This window comes from Fringilla coelebs (genome assembly GCF_963513975.1).
Source record: "Fringilla coelebs genome assembly, chromosome: 22".
Classification (NCBI taxonomy): Eukaryota; Metazoa; Chordata; class Aves; order Passeriformes; family Fringillidae; genus Fringilla; species Fringilla coelebs.
The window spans coordinates 2,785,786-2,801,678 of NC_140048.1; the positions used below are offsets into that span (position 1 = coordinate 2,785,786).

Here is a 15,893-nt window from a genome sequence, read left to right on the forward strand (position 1 = left end):
GCAAAGCTGGCTGATGGAGCCTGAGGCACACGCTGGGGCCCTGCTGGCCACGGGCAGAGGCAATCAGAGCCTCAGGATCAACAATCAGCCGCCCTCCAAGCTGGGCGGACAGACAAGTGAGCCTGGGAGTTCCCATCGATCCGGCAGCCAAGGGCAGGTAGAGGGGAGCTGAGTTTCCCAGAAAAGCCCCTGTGGAAAGTGAGCTTGAACAGAAATGAGGTGTAATTGGCTGCAGCCAGCACAGACCTCCAGCTGCCATGACCCAGTTAACACTGATGCTCACCTGCAGGAAACTGCCGCTGCATTTTCAAGGCCTGATGTCAGGGAAAGCAGGTCACAGCATGGAGGTAAGTCTTGGAAGGGGGCATGATGCTCTTTCCAGAACTGTCTGGGCATAGGGTGCAGGGAGGATCTGTGCTGGTCTTCCCAGCCCAGCGGGGAGGCACAACATTGCTTTAAACCAGTGCCTGATGGTTCCCAATCCATTGGGATGAGCACATCCCTGACTGGTGGAGAGATTTCTGATGGTCTCACCATGGGCAAAAGGCCCCAAAGAGTCCAAACCCCACAGAACCAGAACTGAGGCAGCAAAACTCACAGCCCAGAGAGTGGCACCCTGTGCTTCCCCTTCATTATGGCCATCACATGGGATTTGAAGGGAATCCACCATGTCCAGGATGTGTCTCAGAGCCTTATCTCCTGAACCCACAGCATAAAGCCAAGAGGGAAAGGAAGGACAAGAATTGGGATTTTGTTGTTGTTGTTGCCTTGTAAAAATGGCACTTTAGGCTATTTTTAAACCTTTAGGGGTGTTTAAACCTTTAGGAGCTACGATGGAGTCTTCTCAAGGGGTGAACAAGCTCAGGACTCATTGCTGGATTAGGGAAAGGGTTAGGGTGGGAATCAGAGGGCACCAGGCTGAATGTAAACAAAGTTTAGATAAGCTAAACTGCTGCACCAGGGAGAGTGTGGCCAGTTTAAGGGAAATTGTTCATCCTTATGACCAGCAGTGGGGAGACTACCTCGCTGTCAGGCAGGGGAAGGGGTGGGTGAGGTGGGAGCTGATCTCTGTTGCAGCTGCTTGGGAATAATTGCAAGGAAACAGAGCCAAACACACCTGTGGTGCCAAATTACATAACCAGGGATGGTGTGCACACAGGGGACCTTCAGAGATTTGGGATGGACATCAGGAAACATTTCTTTGTCTGAATGTGATCCAGCTCTAAGACAGCTCACTGGAGCAGTGGCGATCTCTGTCCCCAGCAGGTTCCAGACTCAGGCAGGCAAGGCCACATCCTCCCTGATCTAATGCTGCAATAGTCCTGCCATGAGCAGGGGCTGGACTGGGGATCCCTGAGGTCCCTTCTGCAGCTCTGCTGGGATCCACAGCACACTGCCTGCTGGACATCACTGCTCTCTGGCAGGACTTTGTTCCAGGTATGCCCTGGCATGGAAGGGTAGAGACTCTTCTCCCCTGATGTTGCAAAGGTCCAGGTTGGCTCCCTGACCCCATCCCAGCTGTGCCCACTGCCTGAAGGAAGGCCTAGGGTACTTTGATCCCTTACTTACCTGGTGTGATCTTTCTTACTGACCTTAGGATGGACAGAATCTCATCCTGGACGCATCCATTGACTTTTGGTGGAAGTGGGAAGATGCCAAACATGATCCATGGTAGCAATCAAATCAGTATTCTATACTACAGTCCTGAGACTCCCTGCAGCCTGTAGTCCTGTAAACACTTTCCCCATGCTGGGCTCTTCAGAGACCAGCATGAGCAGCCTTTGGTCCCCAGGCAGGCCCTACCATTCCCAAAAGCCTTTTCCTTCCTCTGTTTGCCCTTCTCCCCTGGGGAAGGAGCCAGCCCTGCCAGGACAGCCCAGCTCTGCAGGGCAGGGACTCCTGCTGCTCACCCTGGGGCTCCTGGCATGTTGTCAGCACAGCTCAGGGCATCCTGCTCTGATACCACCTTATTTATGGCACATCCTTCCTGTCTTCTCCTGCTATTATTGCCTGAAATGCTGTAATTTAGATTCCGGCTGTGTTTGATTGCAAACTCCCCCAATCTACAAATTTCAGTGACAAGCACTAGAGCAGCTCATTTACATGCCAAAGTGATCAATCTGGAACTGCTTGTTACACCAGAGAATAAATAAATAACGGATACATTAAAGAATGGGAAACAATCAGCCAAATTAACCAATAGATGTAGAATAATGACAAGCCCTGACATCCTCAATGGGGAACAAGAGAGAGAGGGATGGCACCAGCCTTCCCAGCATTGCCCAGGGCTGCTCAGCACTCATCTATCTCCCCTCGTCCCACGAGCCAACAGAGATGTGCATCAATGACAGGAGACAGCCAGCAAGGGCTGGAGCCTGAAATCTGGCTCTTAAACCACATACCTGTGTTTCTTCCTCACACCTGCTCTGTGCAAGCATCCATCATAGGAATAACTCATCCCCTGGGATAGCAATTAAAAACATTTCAGACATGTGGCAGTGTGCCACACAGTGTCACACAGCATGGCAAGTGGCTTTGCAGCCCAGTTTTCACCTGACATCTCATGAAATCCTTCCAGGGCACCATTTTTCTGCACAAGTCCCTGCCAGGATGATGGGTGTAGGTAGAGGTTGGTTTCTTCTCCCAGGTAACAGGTGACAGGACAAGAGGAAATGTTCTCTAGTTGTGCCAGGAGAGGTTTAGGCTGGGTATTAGGGAAAATTCCTTCATTGAAAGGGCTGTCAGACACTGGCACAACTGCCCAGGGCAGTGGTGGTGTCACCATCCCTGGAGGGATTTAAGAGATTTGGATGTGGCTCTTGGGGGCTTGGTTTAGTGATGGACCTGGCATTGACCTGGTGTGTTAATATTTGGACTCCAAGATCTTAGAGAGCTTTTCCAAACTTTATGCTTCCATAATTCTCTGATTCTATTTGGGACAGCCCAGCTCAACAGCTGCAGCATCCATCTGCCTGGTTATTCAGGCACCATTAAGCCAGCAGTGGCTGCAGAAAGGTGGATGCTGTGAGCTGTCCTCACCTCCCAGTGGGTGCAGGTGGCCGACGGGGATGCTGGTGACTGGCAGCAGAGGAGTGTTGCTACCTGCCAGCACTGCTGATCTCCGTCATCACTGCCTCCCATTCAGGACAGGTAAGTGCCAGCTGCCTGATCTATCCTCCTCTGGCAGCTCCTGCCTGTCAGCTCAGCACCCCAGGGATGCCCAGCAGGGAAGGCAGAGCAGCAGCATCTCTCCCTGTTGTCTGCTGTCAGCAACTCGTGTGTGCCTGCAGGCACTGGGGACGGGGGGAGGCTGTGCAGGGGTCACTTCCCTTCCACGAAGGGCTGCAGGGCTGGGGGGCACAGACCCACCTCGCCTGGCACCCCCAGCTGGGAGGGCAGCCAGAGGAGAAGGAGCTGCCCCATGCTGAAAGGAGGAGGAGGGGTGCTCGGGGTAAAAATCATCTGGAGCAGAGTTCCGGGGTGTGCAGTAGCACCAAGAGGCCATAACAGGTGCCCTAAATCATGTGGTTGTTCACCTGAGGGCTCAGGTTCCCCAAGTACCAAGGCACCATCCTCTTTGGGGATGATTTTGTGACACTTGGGCTCTATGGAGCATCTACATCCTCTGGCTAGCCCAGGTAATCTCTGCATTGGGCCTGGCCCCATTCCATGTCGTCTGGGGTCCCCTACATGGTGTCAGCCCCTGCTCCGTGCTGGAGCCTGGCCGCGATACTGCGGGGGGCTCTGCTGGACCTGCCCCACAGGGAGAGCCCAGCAGGGCCGTACGGGCCGCGCACCTCCCGCCACGGCCTGATCGCCACCGAACAAACCCCTCTTGTCCCCCCGTCCCAGGGAGCGCCAAACCGCCCCCAGCCTGGGGACAGGGGCTTCGGGGCCGCTGGGGAAGATGAGTTATCCCGGCCCACGAGCGGCCGCGCAGTGCCTGGCAGAGGTGTCCGGGCGGACACTGCAGCCGGGCGGGGGGACCGGGGCCGTCCTGCCGCGCTGAGGGCGGGGCCGGCGGTGGCGCCGCTCTGGCCGAGGCAGCAGCGCCATCTCGCGGCGCGTCCCCTCGCTGCGGACCCGCCGCGCCCCCCGCTCCCGGCGGCAGGGAACACGCTCAGGGTGCCGGGCCCGCCGCGCCCCCCGCTCCCGGCGGCGGGAGGAACACCCTCAGGGTGCCGGGCCCGCCGCGCCCCCCGCTCCCGGCGGCAGGGAACACCCTCAGGGTGCCGGGCCCGCCGCGCCCCCCGCTCCCGGCGGCAGGGAACACCCTCAGGGTGCCGGGCCCGCCGCGCCCCCCGCTCCCGGCGGCAGGGAACACCCTCAGGGTGCCGGGCCCGCCGCGCCCCCCGCTCCCGGCGGCAGGGAACACCCTCAGGGTGCCGGGCCCGCCGCATTCCTCCGCTCCCGGCGGCAGGGAACACCCTCAGGGTGCCGGGCCCGCCGCGCCCCCCGCTCCCGGCGGCAGGGAACACCCTCAGGGTGCCGGGCCCGCCGCATTCACCCGCTCCCGGCGGCGGGAGGAACACCCTCAGGGTGCCGGGCCCGCCGCATTCCCCCGCTCCCGGCGGCAGGGAACACCCTCAGGGTGCCGGGCCCGCCGCATTCACCCGCTCCCGGCGGCGGGAGGAACACCCTCAGGGTGCCGGGCCCGCCGCGTTCCCCCACTCCCGGCGGGAGGGAACACCCTCAGGGTGCCGGGCCCGCCGCATTCCCCCGCTCCCGGCGGCAGGGAACACCCTCAGGGTGCCGGGCCCGCCGCAGCCGCACCCCCGGCGGTGGCAGGGAACACCCTCAGGGTGCCGGGCCCGCCGCGTTCCCCCGCTCCCGGCGGGAGGGGAACACCCTCAGGGTGCCGGGCCCGCCGCCTCCCCTTGCTCCCGGCGGCGGAAGGGGAACACCCGCGGAGTGCCGGGCTGGGCCATCTCTGTGCCGGCAGCTGCGGCCTGCAGAAGCCTCCGCGATGGCGCCGTGCAGTGCTCGGGCTGGCTCCCTGCGGCCGGCAGCTCTGGAGCCAGGGCTGTCGCTGTAAATGGCTCCCCATTGTCAGAGGGCAGGGTCAGATGAGGTGTTGGGGACAAATCCTTCCATCTGAGGGTGGAGAGGGCATAGCACAGGTTGCCCAGAGGAAGCTGTGGCTGCCCCATCCCTAGAAATGTCCGAGGCCAGGTTGGACATGAAAAGTGTCCCTGCCCATGTTGGGGGGTGGAACAAGATGAGCTTTAAAGGTCTCTTGTAGCCCAAACCAGTCTGGGATGTCTCAGCTGCAGATCCGGAGGAAGAGGAGGAGTGGCTCAGAGAATGGGAGAGGAAGGCTTGGCTTGACCACAGCAACTCTGAAAGTCAAGTGAGTGGGGCTAAACACTTCTCAGAAATCTCAAGGACCCGGGGGAGGGAACACCTGGACCAACACCAGCTTCCCAGAGATGCTGGAAACCCACAGCCAGGCCCTGTAACTGAGGGTTTAAATGGGGTTAAGGGGACAGCAGAAGACAAAGGACACAGAGCATGAGGACACAGCCATCAATCAATGCTGGATGAAATGATTGAGTGGTCTAATTTGGGCTGTATATTAAGAAAGGGCAATAGGACAGAAATACAATTACTGTCCAGAAACACCATTTGGCGGAGGTAGGTCCTTTCCAACTTACCTGTCATCTTGTCTTGACATGGTTACAGGTCGGGTTGATAGGTGAACTCTGCTGATAAAATAAAATCACATTTCTTCTGGGCATCTGATTTATTATGGGGTAACATTTTGATTTAAAATGTATAACATATTGCATTAAGTAGGCATCTAGTCAATGAATTAAAGACCAACTTAGTGACAGATGTCTGTTGGCAAGGGTCTCGTTGCCTTTTTCAGCTGTTTTGGAAATGATGCAACGCCTCCCTTGGAAATGCAGGAAGCAAAAGGCAGAGGGGATAGAGGGTTTGTCAACTCCCCAGGACTTTGGAGTCACCCTAGTCCCAGGTCTGCTTACCGTCCTCTTTCCTTGGATATCCTCCCCTGAGCACCAGCTCCAGGCCAGGGCAGCTGCCACAGGACTCCTAAAGGACGCTCAAGGGGACATGGATGAGAAGGCCTCTCCTCACTGCCCACTGTGTCCCCCATGGAGGGGCCTGGATGGTCCCCAGGGTCCCCAGGATGTTCACCTGCTAGAGTCCCTGTGGCACCTCCCATGCCCATGTGATGGGGTTTGGGGACTGGTGGCATTTTGGGGATCTTTTCCAGCAGAGCTGAACGTGCACCCCTGGACTCATTCCCTGCAGTCAGTGGTAGGAGGTGCTGGTATTTCTCTTGGCAGATCTCAAGGCCACACACAGCTCATGGGGTTGCCCAGATCTGGCTGGTGCAAGGCACAGCTACCTAAAGGGAACTGAAAGCTTCATCAGTGCCAGACACCCTCATCTTTTCCCACTCTATTTTATTTTATCACCAGGTCCCCAAAGCACTGAAGTGAGGGCAGCGGGAAGGAGATCGTTGGACCACGGACTATCCTGAGTTGGAAGAAACCCCCAGGGATCATCAGTCCCACTCCTGGCCCTGCACAGACACTCCAACAATCCCATCCCATGTCTCAGAACATTGGCTAAACACTCCTGGAGTTCTGGCAGCCTCGGGTCCATGACTGTTCCCTGGGGAGCCTGGGCAGTGCCCAGCCATCCTCTAGGGGAAGAACCTTTCCCTAATATTTAACCAAAATACTCAAGGTCCAGCTGAGCCACACAGGCACTGGTGATCCTTTTGCTGGATCCTGCTCCATCCAAGTGCAGTGCCAAGGTGGGCATTTGGAGGGGTCAACACCCAGCAGCACCCTGACAAAGTGACAGACACTCTGCCCATCACCCAGAGCAGAAGCTTCCAAGGGTGATCTCTTGCCCCGAGCATCCCTTGGGTGGTTGTGACACCTGGTACTCCCATCACCTGTCCCCTCCTGCCATCTCAGCAGCCTGTGGGCATCCTCCAGTCATATTGCTTTGTGCCAAGTCACCACCAGCCCCTGCTGCTGGGCCAGGCTGAGCACCCAGTGGTGCTGCACTCTCCCAGACCAAGCTGTTTCCAGTAAAGCCAGAGTGAAGCATGGAAAGGGGAACAAGTTTCTTTCTCTTAGAGAGAAAGTGAAACTCAACACATCCCTTCTCCAACCAGGCAAACTGCAGTGCATGCACGTTCATCCTTCCCACCCCTTTCCTCTTCCTCCCTACTCCCAGAGAAGAGCTTCCAGCTAACGGAGCTGCTCACGCTGCCCTGTCTTCAGCCTCTGCACCAAGGTAATTCACCACAAACAGCCGGGGACACTCTCCTCTTCTGCCACCACTTTCCAGTCCTTGCTCCCTGTCCTCCTTTGTTCTTCACTTCCCCCTCCACAAGGGTTTAAAGTAAAAAGAACAGGGAGATGATGTGGGTGGAAGAGGAATCTGCAGGAATCTGTCCTTGCTCTGTGTGACTGTAGACATGACTGAGCTCTGCAGACTTGTCCCAGGCTGAGAACCTCAGATTTTGGGATAGATCCATGTCCTCTCTCCCAGCTCTGCATGTTGGAGGTTTGGATACCATTTGCTGTTTTTCCCTTCCCTGTTTAGCACTGTTGTGTGTCTTTGCATCCTTTCCTCCCTTGTGCCCTCTATCCCATGGGGCTACTGCCCCACATAGCAGTGCTTCTTCCCCCAAACTGGAATAAACATCCTCTACAGGCATCTGCGGTGCCCCTGCCCATGCCCAGGACATGGAGGAAAAGGTTTGTGCCATTCTCCATATCCTGGGCTTTCCAATCCCAGAGCTCTGCCGTGGGCATGCTAGAGATTTTCAGTGCCATCAGTGATTTTGGATCACACAGCTTCAAAACCGTTCCCTGCATGTTGTGTCTGGTTATCCATACTGGACAATTCAGTAAATCTGTGGATGCATGTGATGAGGGCACCTGTATATCTGTGTGTGTTTGCCTCCATCCCCAATCCATCCCTATGATGTAGGAAGCAGGATGCAACCTGGATTCTTGCTGGCAGCCAGCATCCTGGCAGCAGTGCTGGGCGTGGCCCTGCTGGAGGACGGAGTGTGTAGGGCACCGGATGGCAAGAATGGCTCTCCTGGAGTCCCTGGCCGTGATGGGAGGCCAGGGCAGAAGGGTGACATGGGAGAGCCAGGTAAACGGAAACTGGGGATATTGGGGGCCTGGGAGCCTCTTGGTCAGAGCATCCCAGGCTGTGGGAGCAGGAGATGCCAGATGTGCATGAACTCCTTCTCCCCACTTCTCCCCAGGGAGAGCAGCACTGGGCCCGAGCATCAAAGGACCTGAAGGGGATGAAGGAGAACCAGGATATCCTGGCTCACCAGGCCCACGTGGCCCACCTGGCCTACCGGGCTTTCCAGGGGTGCCAGGGGTGCCAGGGCCACCAGGGCAGAAAGGGCAAGCTGGCAATGTCTTGGAGCAGCCTCGTCCTGCCTTCTCTGCCTCCAGGCGGTCCCCACCGTATGCAGGCACCACGGTGGTGTTTGACAGGATCATCACCAACCAGGAGAACTCCTACAGCCCCCAGACCGGGAAGTTCACCTGCCGCATTCCCGGGCTCTACTACTTCGCCTTCCAGGTGGTGTCCAGCGGAGACCTGTGTCTGAGCATCACCAAGAACGGGCAGGGCGTGGTCAGCTTCTGCGACAACAACAGCCGCGGCATCCTGCAGGTGAACTCGGGCAGCAGCGTGCTCAGCCTGGCCGTGGGTGACAACGTGTCCCTGACCACCAACCCTGCCCAGGGCAGCTCCATTTACAGCGGGTCTGAGGCTGACAGTGTCTTCAGTGGGTTCCTGGTGTCCCCAGCCTGAGAGACTCCCACAGCATTGTGGGGTGTCTGCCTGACTGGCTGCTCCCCTGTGGGTGTGTGGGATGCTTTAGTGCCACAGCGCATGGGGATGGTTCCAGATAGAGCATCCAGAAGTGTTTTGTGCTTCCTCAGTGTCACAGCTGGCCAAGCTGTGGGTCACCACTGCAGCACTCACCTCCATGCTGAGCCTGCCTGCACTGTCCTTGGGGGCTATGGACTCTCCTTTCTCCTCCTGGGCACTCAAGCTTCACTCCCAGTTGTCACCAGCTGTGGCTCTTTGCTCCTGAGTGGGAAATCACTGCCTGCTGCTGCTTCTACTCCACTAACCACTGCGAAAGCCTTCCTGGCACTGGGACACATCCTGTCACAACCTCCCCATCAGTATAAATAAATGCTTCTTCTACCACTACTCCTTGGGTTTTCTTTTCTACTCGTGCATCTTCCCCAAACCATCAATATCCTGGACCCCTTCCCAAGCTGCCAGGGAGAGAAGTGATTCCAGCTTGTCCCTGGCACTGCAAATACAGGGACAGGGAGGAATGGAGTGTCCAAACAGAGCTGACACTTCCAGGGAGGAATAAGAAACATCTCGGAGAGGGCTATGTGTGTCCTTCTCTGCTGAGCTCAAGGTAGCTGTCTTGCAGGGGAAAACACAGGCAGCAGATCCTGTACCTCACCCTCATAGTCCCAAGTTGGCACCCAGACTCTCCCAGGAAGGCAAAAGGCAGCTGTGGTCCTCTGGCATTGCAGCAAGGAGGGACAGGCACACTGGGACACAGATGGGGTTGTGGGGTGATGGTGGTGGAGCTGCCATCAGATGCCATACCCTGGGACTGCTCCTCAGGGGAGCTGCTCCACAAACACTGGGCACTCAAATGTCCCCGTTCCTGGAGCAATGAGGAGGAGGCTGGGTCACCTGCAGGGAGCAACACCCCAGTGAGGGATCTTGGGGCCTCACTGAGTCCAGCAGCCAGCAGAAATTGGTGGGGCATGGGGAAAGGTGCAGGTCAGAAACTCTCAAAGGGAAACATTTTCCAGTCCTATTTAGGGGTGCAGCATCTTCCATCAGAGCCAGGCAGTGACCTTGCAGCAGCCCCTCAGTGCCACAGGCATCTCCAGTCCACTGCAGCTGGCCTGAGGCTCTGCTCCCAAGCTGCCCTTCTGCTCAGAAACAAGGGAAGTAAGAGGGAAAGCAGGGAATTTGGGGAGGGCTATTCCCTGTATTGGGGAGTTGTGCCACATCTCTTTGAGCTGTGTCCCACCTCCTTCCTTACAGCTCTTCCTGTTGCAGTGGCACTAGTACAGCTTTTGCTGGAGAACAAGAAAGTGCTGTCTCAGCAGAAAGCATCAGGCAGGAGGATGTGAAATTTGGCTGGGAACAGCGGGTTCTGTGTTCACAAGGGCTCTTTACCCTTTCCTAACTCTGTGACTTCCTCCGTGAGGGTGTCAGGGAGCCGCGCCCACCGCGCTGTGCTGGCAGTGACCACGCGCCCAGCGGGATCGGCAGCCTGGGATCCCTGCCCTGGTCCTCACCAAAGGTAGGAGGTGCTGCAGGGTCCCTGTCTCGAGGGTGGGACTGGGGGTCCAGCAGCATGGCACACTGCTGGAGAGGGTGAGAATGAGAGGAGCATGTGGATGAGAGAAGGAGGAGGAGGAGAGGATGGAGGCAGAGGCACTGACGGGCTGTGCCATGTGATGGAGACAGGATGCACCAGCTGATGGAAGGATTGATCCTGATGGACAGAGCCAGGACAGTCAGGCTGCTGCTGGAGGAGGAGGGAGATCAGCTGTGTGCTGGGAGTTCCAACCTCAGTGCAGCATGGGGTGACAGTCTGCAGTGGTGTGTGCATTTCCAGGGTTTGGGGATCCTGGACTCAGAAGGCTTGGGGCTGGCCATGGGTACCTCAGACCTCATGGCACCATCCAGTCTGAAAGTCCAACTCACGCTGTGCCATCAGGGGCTGCCCTGGGGTTGGAGATGAGCCTGGGATCCATCTCCACATATCCACCTTCCCACTGTCCTGCAGTGTTTATAGGTGGGACATTGAGGACACACCCATAGCATCCAGGTGTTGCTGGTATATACAGGCTCCTTTTCTCCATATCCTGCAAGACACCCTGATGTCACCCCTCACTGCAGCACTTTCTTTCACTTTCTATGACACAGAACACCAAAATGGAGAAGAGATTCTGGGAGCAGCTCTATCTGGCCCTCACCCTCCTCCTCCTGAATCTGTGCTCTGCTGTGGTGGTAGAAAACCCTCGCAGCTGCTATGGAGCTCCAGGCCTGCCAGGCATGCCAGGTATACCAGGCAGGGATGGCCGGGATGGACTGAAGGGAGCCAAAGGGGAGCCAGGTGAGTGAGCAAAAAGGGAAACCACATAGGCTCTTGCAGGGGTGCACTGAGTCCTCAATGGCTAGTCTGCCTGGGTTTGCAGGATGTGGAGAGCATCCTCTGTAGTCAGGTGGAAGAGGCAACAGCACTTTCCTGCCTAAAGGAAGGGGGTAGAGAAGCCTCTCCCCACATCCTGCCATTGACACTGACTCCCTTTCGCACCCCACCACCCCACAGGTATTCCAGTTTCTTCTACACAGCTAGGGCCCAAGGGCATGAAAGGGGAACCAGGCCCTCCTGGCCCTCCAGGCAAGCCTGGCCCCCCTGGGGCCCCTGGTCCAGTGGGAATCCCTGGCGAGGCGGGCATTGCTGGTCTCCCGGGACTGCCAGGCAGCTCCAGGCAGAAGCAGCAGTCAGCGTTCTCAGTGACAAGGCAGACCAGCCAGCACCCCTTGAAGAATGTCCCCGTGGTTTTCAACAACGTCATCACCAACACCAACCATGACTATGACACCACCACGGGCAAGTTCACCTGCAGGCTCCCCGGGGTCTACTACTTCGTCTTCCACAGCTCCCACACAGCCAACCTCTGTGTGATCCTGCACAAAAACCAGAGCAGGATGGCCAGCTTCTGCGACCACAAGACCAACACGGTGCAGGTCAGCTCGGGGGGGACGCTGCTCCACCTGGCTGCCGCCGATGAGGTCTGGCTGGGAGTGAACGACTACAACGGCATGGTGGGCATTGCCAACTCCGACAGCATCTTCTCAGGCTTCCTGCTCTTCCCAGACTAGAGGATCAGCAGAGCTCACCCCAGCACCCCAGCACCTTCTGCCTGCCCTGAACACACTGCTCGCTGCTGGGCTGTTCCTGATGCTCCCAGTTTCTCCGCAGGGAGGGCATCAAGCCCAGCAGCCAGACCTCTCCATCGGTCTGGGGGCTGAGCCCTGGTAGCTGCTGCACAGGGGGAACAGGAACATCAGCTACATCTGCACCCAGACTGATGGTGCAACCCCCCTGCTAACCCCACATTACCTCAGAGATCTCCCCGTGTTTTTCCCCTTCCCACCTGGGCTGCCTCAGGTTCAGCCAGGTGTCCTGGCACAGGCTGCAGCAGCCCCTTTGCCATGACCTGGCTGTGGAAAATGTCAATAAAACCTTCCCCAGTGCACCTGGTGTAGTGTGTTGTTTCCTCCATGTGGTGTGCACAAATATGCATGTGACATCTGGCCATCTGTGTGGCATCAGTATGTCCCCAAGGCTCACTAGCTTCAGAGACCACCACATCCCACCCACACCTGGCTTTGCACAGGGGTGGGACCTCTGGCTGCTGCAGGAACAGGATGGTTCCTGTGTCCCCACACAGCCCCTATCAAGTGGGCACCAAGACTCATCCAAGCAGGACCCTGATATTTCCCTTCCCTCCAAAGCTCTACAGGGGCACAGACTGCAAAGGAAACCCCAACACCATGGCTGGGACATCTCTGGGGTCCCTACCAGGATGGGGCAGGGGAAGCGCTCTGGCTTTCCTGAGCCAAACCAAAGGAGCTTGTGGTTGTGGAGGATGCAGAGCCCCCCAAAACCCAGCAGAGATTTCTCCTGGTGTTGCACATTGAAGGGTTGATCAAGGCAGTCTCCTCTCCAAACGTCCTGTACTTCACTTCCACAAGGCAGTAGCAAAAGCAGGGAATGCTTTTCCCACAGGGTAAAATCACTTCCCGTGCACAATATTCAGGAGGGTCAGGAGCTCAGGTGATGGATGCTGAGACTCTGCAGCATCCCCTGGGCCTGCAGAGCTGGAAGTGTGTGGAGCAGCCTGAGGAGTGCTGCCTAAGTGCATGAACATTTCTGCAGCTCTGATGGGTTACCTTAAACTCATCTGGAGCTCCAAAGAGTATTCCTCATAGCAAGCACCCCTGAGCAGGACCCAGGGACCCTGCAGGGCACAGCTGTGGCTGGAGGGGCTTGGAGTGCTATTTGGGGATGTCTTGTCCTGCTCAGCTGAGAACAGCATTCGTGGAGGATCTGAAACTGCCACACAAAAAGGACAGGAGCTAAAGATAAAAAGGGGATGTGTCCCAGATCCTTTCACAATAACCCTTGCAGCAAACTTCTGCTTCTCCTCTCGGACATTTCTGAGCAGGACGCTGGGGTGTCCTGCTCCATCTCCCCACCTGATGAACAAGGAGCTCAAGGTAAGCGCAAGACTGAGCCCAAGGTTCCCCCTGCAGACAGGAGCATGTGGGGAACCCAGCTCTGGCGGGGTGACAGTCACCTGCATTGCTGGCACTTCCCTGTGGCCTGGGGCAGAAGAGAAACTGGGGGTGGAGGTGCTGGGCTGGGGGTGGTGGAGGTCTCTGATGGCACCCTGACCCCTCCTGCTCCACCTGGAAGAAGGAAAACATAAAAGCAGAGATGGCAGAGTTCCAAAAGGGTTATCAGGGACTGAAAGGTCCATCAGTCTGAAAGGTGCCCTGGGGGTGCTCTCCTCCTCTGAGAAGCTCTTGTCTTCTGATGGCTGGGAGCCTGTGGATTGGTCTTTTTTTCTGTGGCACCCAAATCAGAACGGCTGTGGCTGGAGGATCCAATTCACCAATCCTTTGTCCTGCTGGCACCAGAGCTTCAGCGCTGGGAAAATCTGCGTGGGATGGGGGAGTTGTGTCTGGGGTGCTGTGATGTCCAGATCCAGCCCCCAAATGCCCAGTGCTTATCCACATGCACCCACACCAGGATCTGGGGGAAAGGAGTTGGGCAGGAAGGGCAGGAAGAAGGTAAGGCTCCAGGCATGGAAGCCCAGATAACTATCCCAGTGAGGCTCGTTAGATACAGAAATGCCTCTGGCATTGAGCAGCTGTGTGAAAGGTCGCAAGGGGAACCTGTGGGATGGAGGATGGAGATTTGGGGGCTCATTGCCATCTTCAATGACTGGCACTGTCCCTTAGATGTGCTGGTGGAAGGCAAGGCCTGTTCCCTTGCAGATGACAAAGCTGCTCTGGTTGGGTAAGGATTTTACCCTGCAAATATGGTCCTGAGATGAGATGGGGAATTTCTCCTGCAAGGCAGAAGCATGGTCACATTGGACATCAGATCTCTGAGATAACCTATCGCAAATATTCATGTGGCTGAAGCTGTGGGCACTTGTAAACTGGGGATTTAAGAATGACGAGAGACTGCAAACCCTGCCTTGCCCAAGGGTTATGGTTCTTTGCTCCAGGGCCAGCAGGAGAGTGAATTTCACTCTGCAGTAGGATGTTTTCCCTCCCTGATGGTATTACCCAGACTTGCTTGCAGTCACCATCTTTCAGAGCAGCTCAGAGTGCCTTCCCCAGCCCCCCACCACACAGCAAAGCCTCTGACACCGTTCCACGCTCCCACAGATGTGGGCTTTGTGGGCTATGCTGATCTGCCTGGCTGGAGGGCAGCCTGCCACTGACACGCTCTGCAGGACCTACGGCACCATCCCAGGCATCCCAGGATTACCAGGACAGCCTGGCAGCGATGGCAGGGATGGGGAGAACGGCCCAAAGGGTGAGCAAGGTAAGGAAGAGGCTGCAGGTGGGTAAAACACTGTCTTGTGTTCTTTGAGGTCTTGTCAGGTGGGGATGATGGAGCACCCCAAGGAACCTGGGGAAGGAGGGGGATGACAGCAAGGTGTGTCACACCTGCTTGTTGGGCAGGGTCTCCACTGACCCACACCCAGCACAGGTTTCCTTGCTCATGTTCCCTCTGCAGACAAATGGGGCTTGGCTGTGACCACAATCACTCTTCCTCCTCTTTCCTAGGACCCTCTGGCCAGAGTGAAGAATGGAGAGGGGCGCAGGGAGCCCCAGGAGCACCGGGGCATCCTGGGAAGGTTGGTCCCATTGGCATCCCAGGTATAACGGGCCTCCCAGGTAGCAGAGGATTGCCTGGCCCCGTGGGAGAACCCGGTGACTACAAGGTGACCTTCAAGTCCGGGTTCTCCGCTGCCAGGAGCGTCAGCTCCTTCCCCCGCCGAGAGCAGCCCGTCCGCTTCGACCGCATCCTCACCAACGAGCAGGGCCACTACGAGAACCGCTACGGCCGCTTCACCTGCCGCGTGCCCGGCACCTACTACTTCACCTACCACGTCACCTCCCGGGGCAACCTGTGCCTCAACATCAAAAAGGGCCAGGGCAGGGGCGAGAAGGTGGTGACCTTCTGTGACTACGTGCATAACAGTTTCCAGGTCACCACAGGGGGTGTGGTCCTCAAGATGGCCATGAATGAGTCTGTCTGGCTGGAACCAACGGAGAAGAACTCCTTGATGGGGCTGGAAGGGTCTGACAGCATCTTCTCTGGCTTCCTCATCTTCCCTGAGGTTTAGCCCACTGGAGATGTGTCTGTGGCCAATCTCTGCAGTCCCTGCAGAGCTGAGGACTCCCCTGGAAACTCTTTGCTCCTAAATTGGTGCTTGAAGCACACTGCTGCCATTCTTGCACAATAAATGACAGCTCTTCGCACTATTGGTCCTTTCTGGATAGGATTTGCCTTTTTCCTCCCAAATAATTTTCACACAACCAGGGCACTGGTTCTCGCCCTCTTGGGTGCAGCCCAGGCTCGTTAGCATCTCATTACTGCTGAGTAGAGCCAGACAAGTCATGCAGTTCCTGCTGCAGACCAGGGTGAGAATCTCTGTCCAGAGCCACCCAAAGGGTCCCAGCCCAGGGTTAGGAAAACATGGAGAGGCAGCTCAGCCTTTAGCAAGGGG

General features: G+C 57.0%; 4 protein-coding genes across 5 annotated transcripts; all 4 read left to right on the forward strand.

Moving 5' to 3' along the window:
* Positions 1 to 15,893, forward strand: part of LOC311162042 (ephrin type-B receptor 2) — a gene marked incomplete at both ends in the record, with an annotated part of 276,894 nt that overhangs the window by 103,803 nt on the left and 157,198 nt on the right.
* Positions 7,161 to 9,237, forward strand: C1QA (complement C1q A chain). Of its 2 annotated transcripts, XM_084220154.1 has the most exons (4): positions 7,223 to 7,278; positions 7,461 to 7,551; positions 7,981 to 8,151; positions 8,267 to 9,237. In XM_084220154.1, the coding sequence occupies exons 2-4, from the start codon at positions 7,521 to 7,523 to the stop codon at positions 8,827 to 8,829; spliced, it is 765 nt and encodes a 254-aa protein (XP_084076280.1). In that variant the 5' UTR covers positions 7,223 to 7,278; positions 7,461 to 7,520; the 3' UTR covers positions 8,830 to 9,237. The 2 variants fall into 2 exon arrangements, with proteins under 2 accessions (XP_084076281.1, XP_084076280.1); XM_084220155.1 differs by lacking the exon at positions 7,461 to 7,551 and having other exon boundaries at positions 7,161 to 7,278.
* Positions 10,229 to 12,327, forward strand: C1QC (complement C1q C chain; the record flags this gene model as incomplete). Of its 2 annotated transcripts, XM_084220157.1 has the most annotated exons (3): positions 10,229 to 10,366; positions 10,996 to 11,185; positions 11,402 to 12,327. In XM_084220157.1, the coding sequence occupies 2 exons, from the start codon at positions 11,005 to 11,007 to the stop codon at positions 11,956 to 11,958; spliced, it is 738 nt and encodes a 245-aa protein (XP_084076283.1). In that variant the 3' UTR covers positions 11,959 to 12,327. The 2 variants fall into 2 exon arrangements, with proteins under 2 accessions (XP_084076283.1, XP_084076282.1); XM_084220156.1 differs by lacking the exon at positions 10,229 to 10,366 and having other exon boundaries at positions 10,987 to 11,185.
* On the forward strand, positions 13,254 to 15,641 carry C1QB (complement C1q B chain). Its single transcript, XM_084220158.1, has 3 exons — positions 13,254 to 13,359; positions 14,542 to 14,701; positions 14,947 to 15,641. Exons 1-3 carry the CDS (start codon positions 13,342 to 13,344, stop codon positions 15,507 to 15,509), a joined length of 741 nt encoding a protein of 246 aa, XP_084076284.1. The 5' UTR covers positions 13,254 to 13,341; the 3' UTR covers positions 15,510 to 15,641.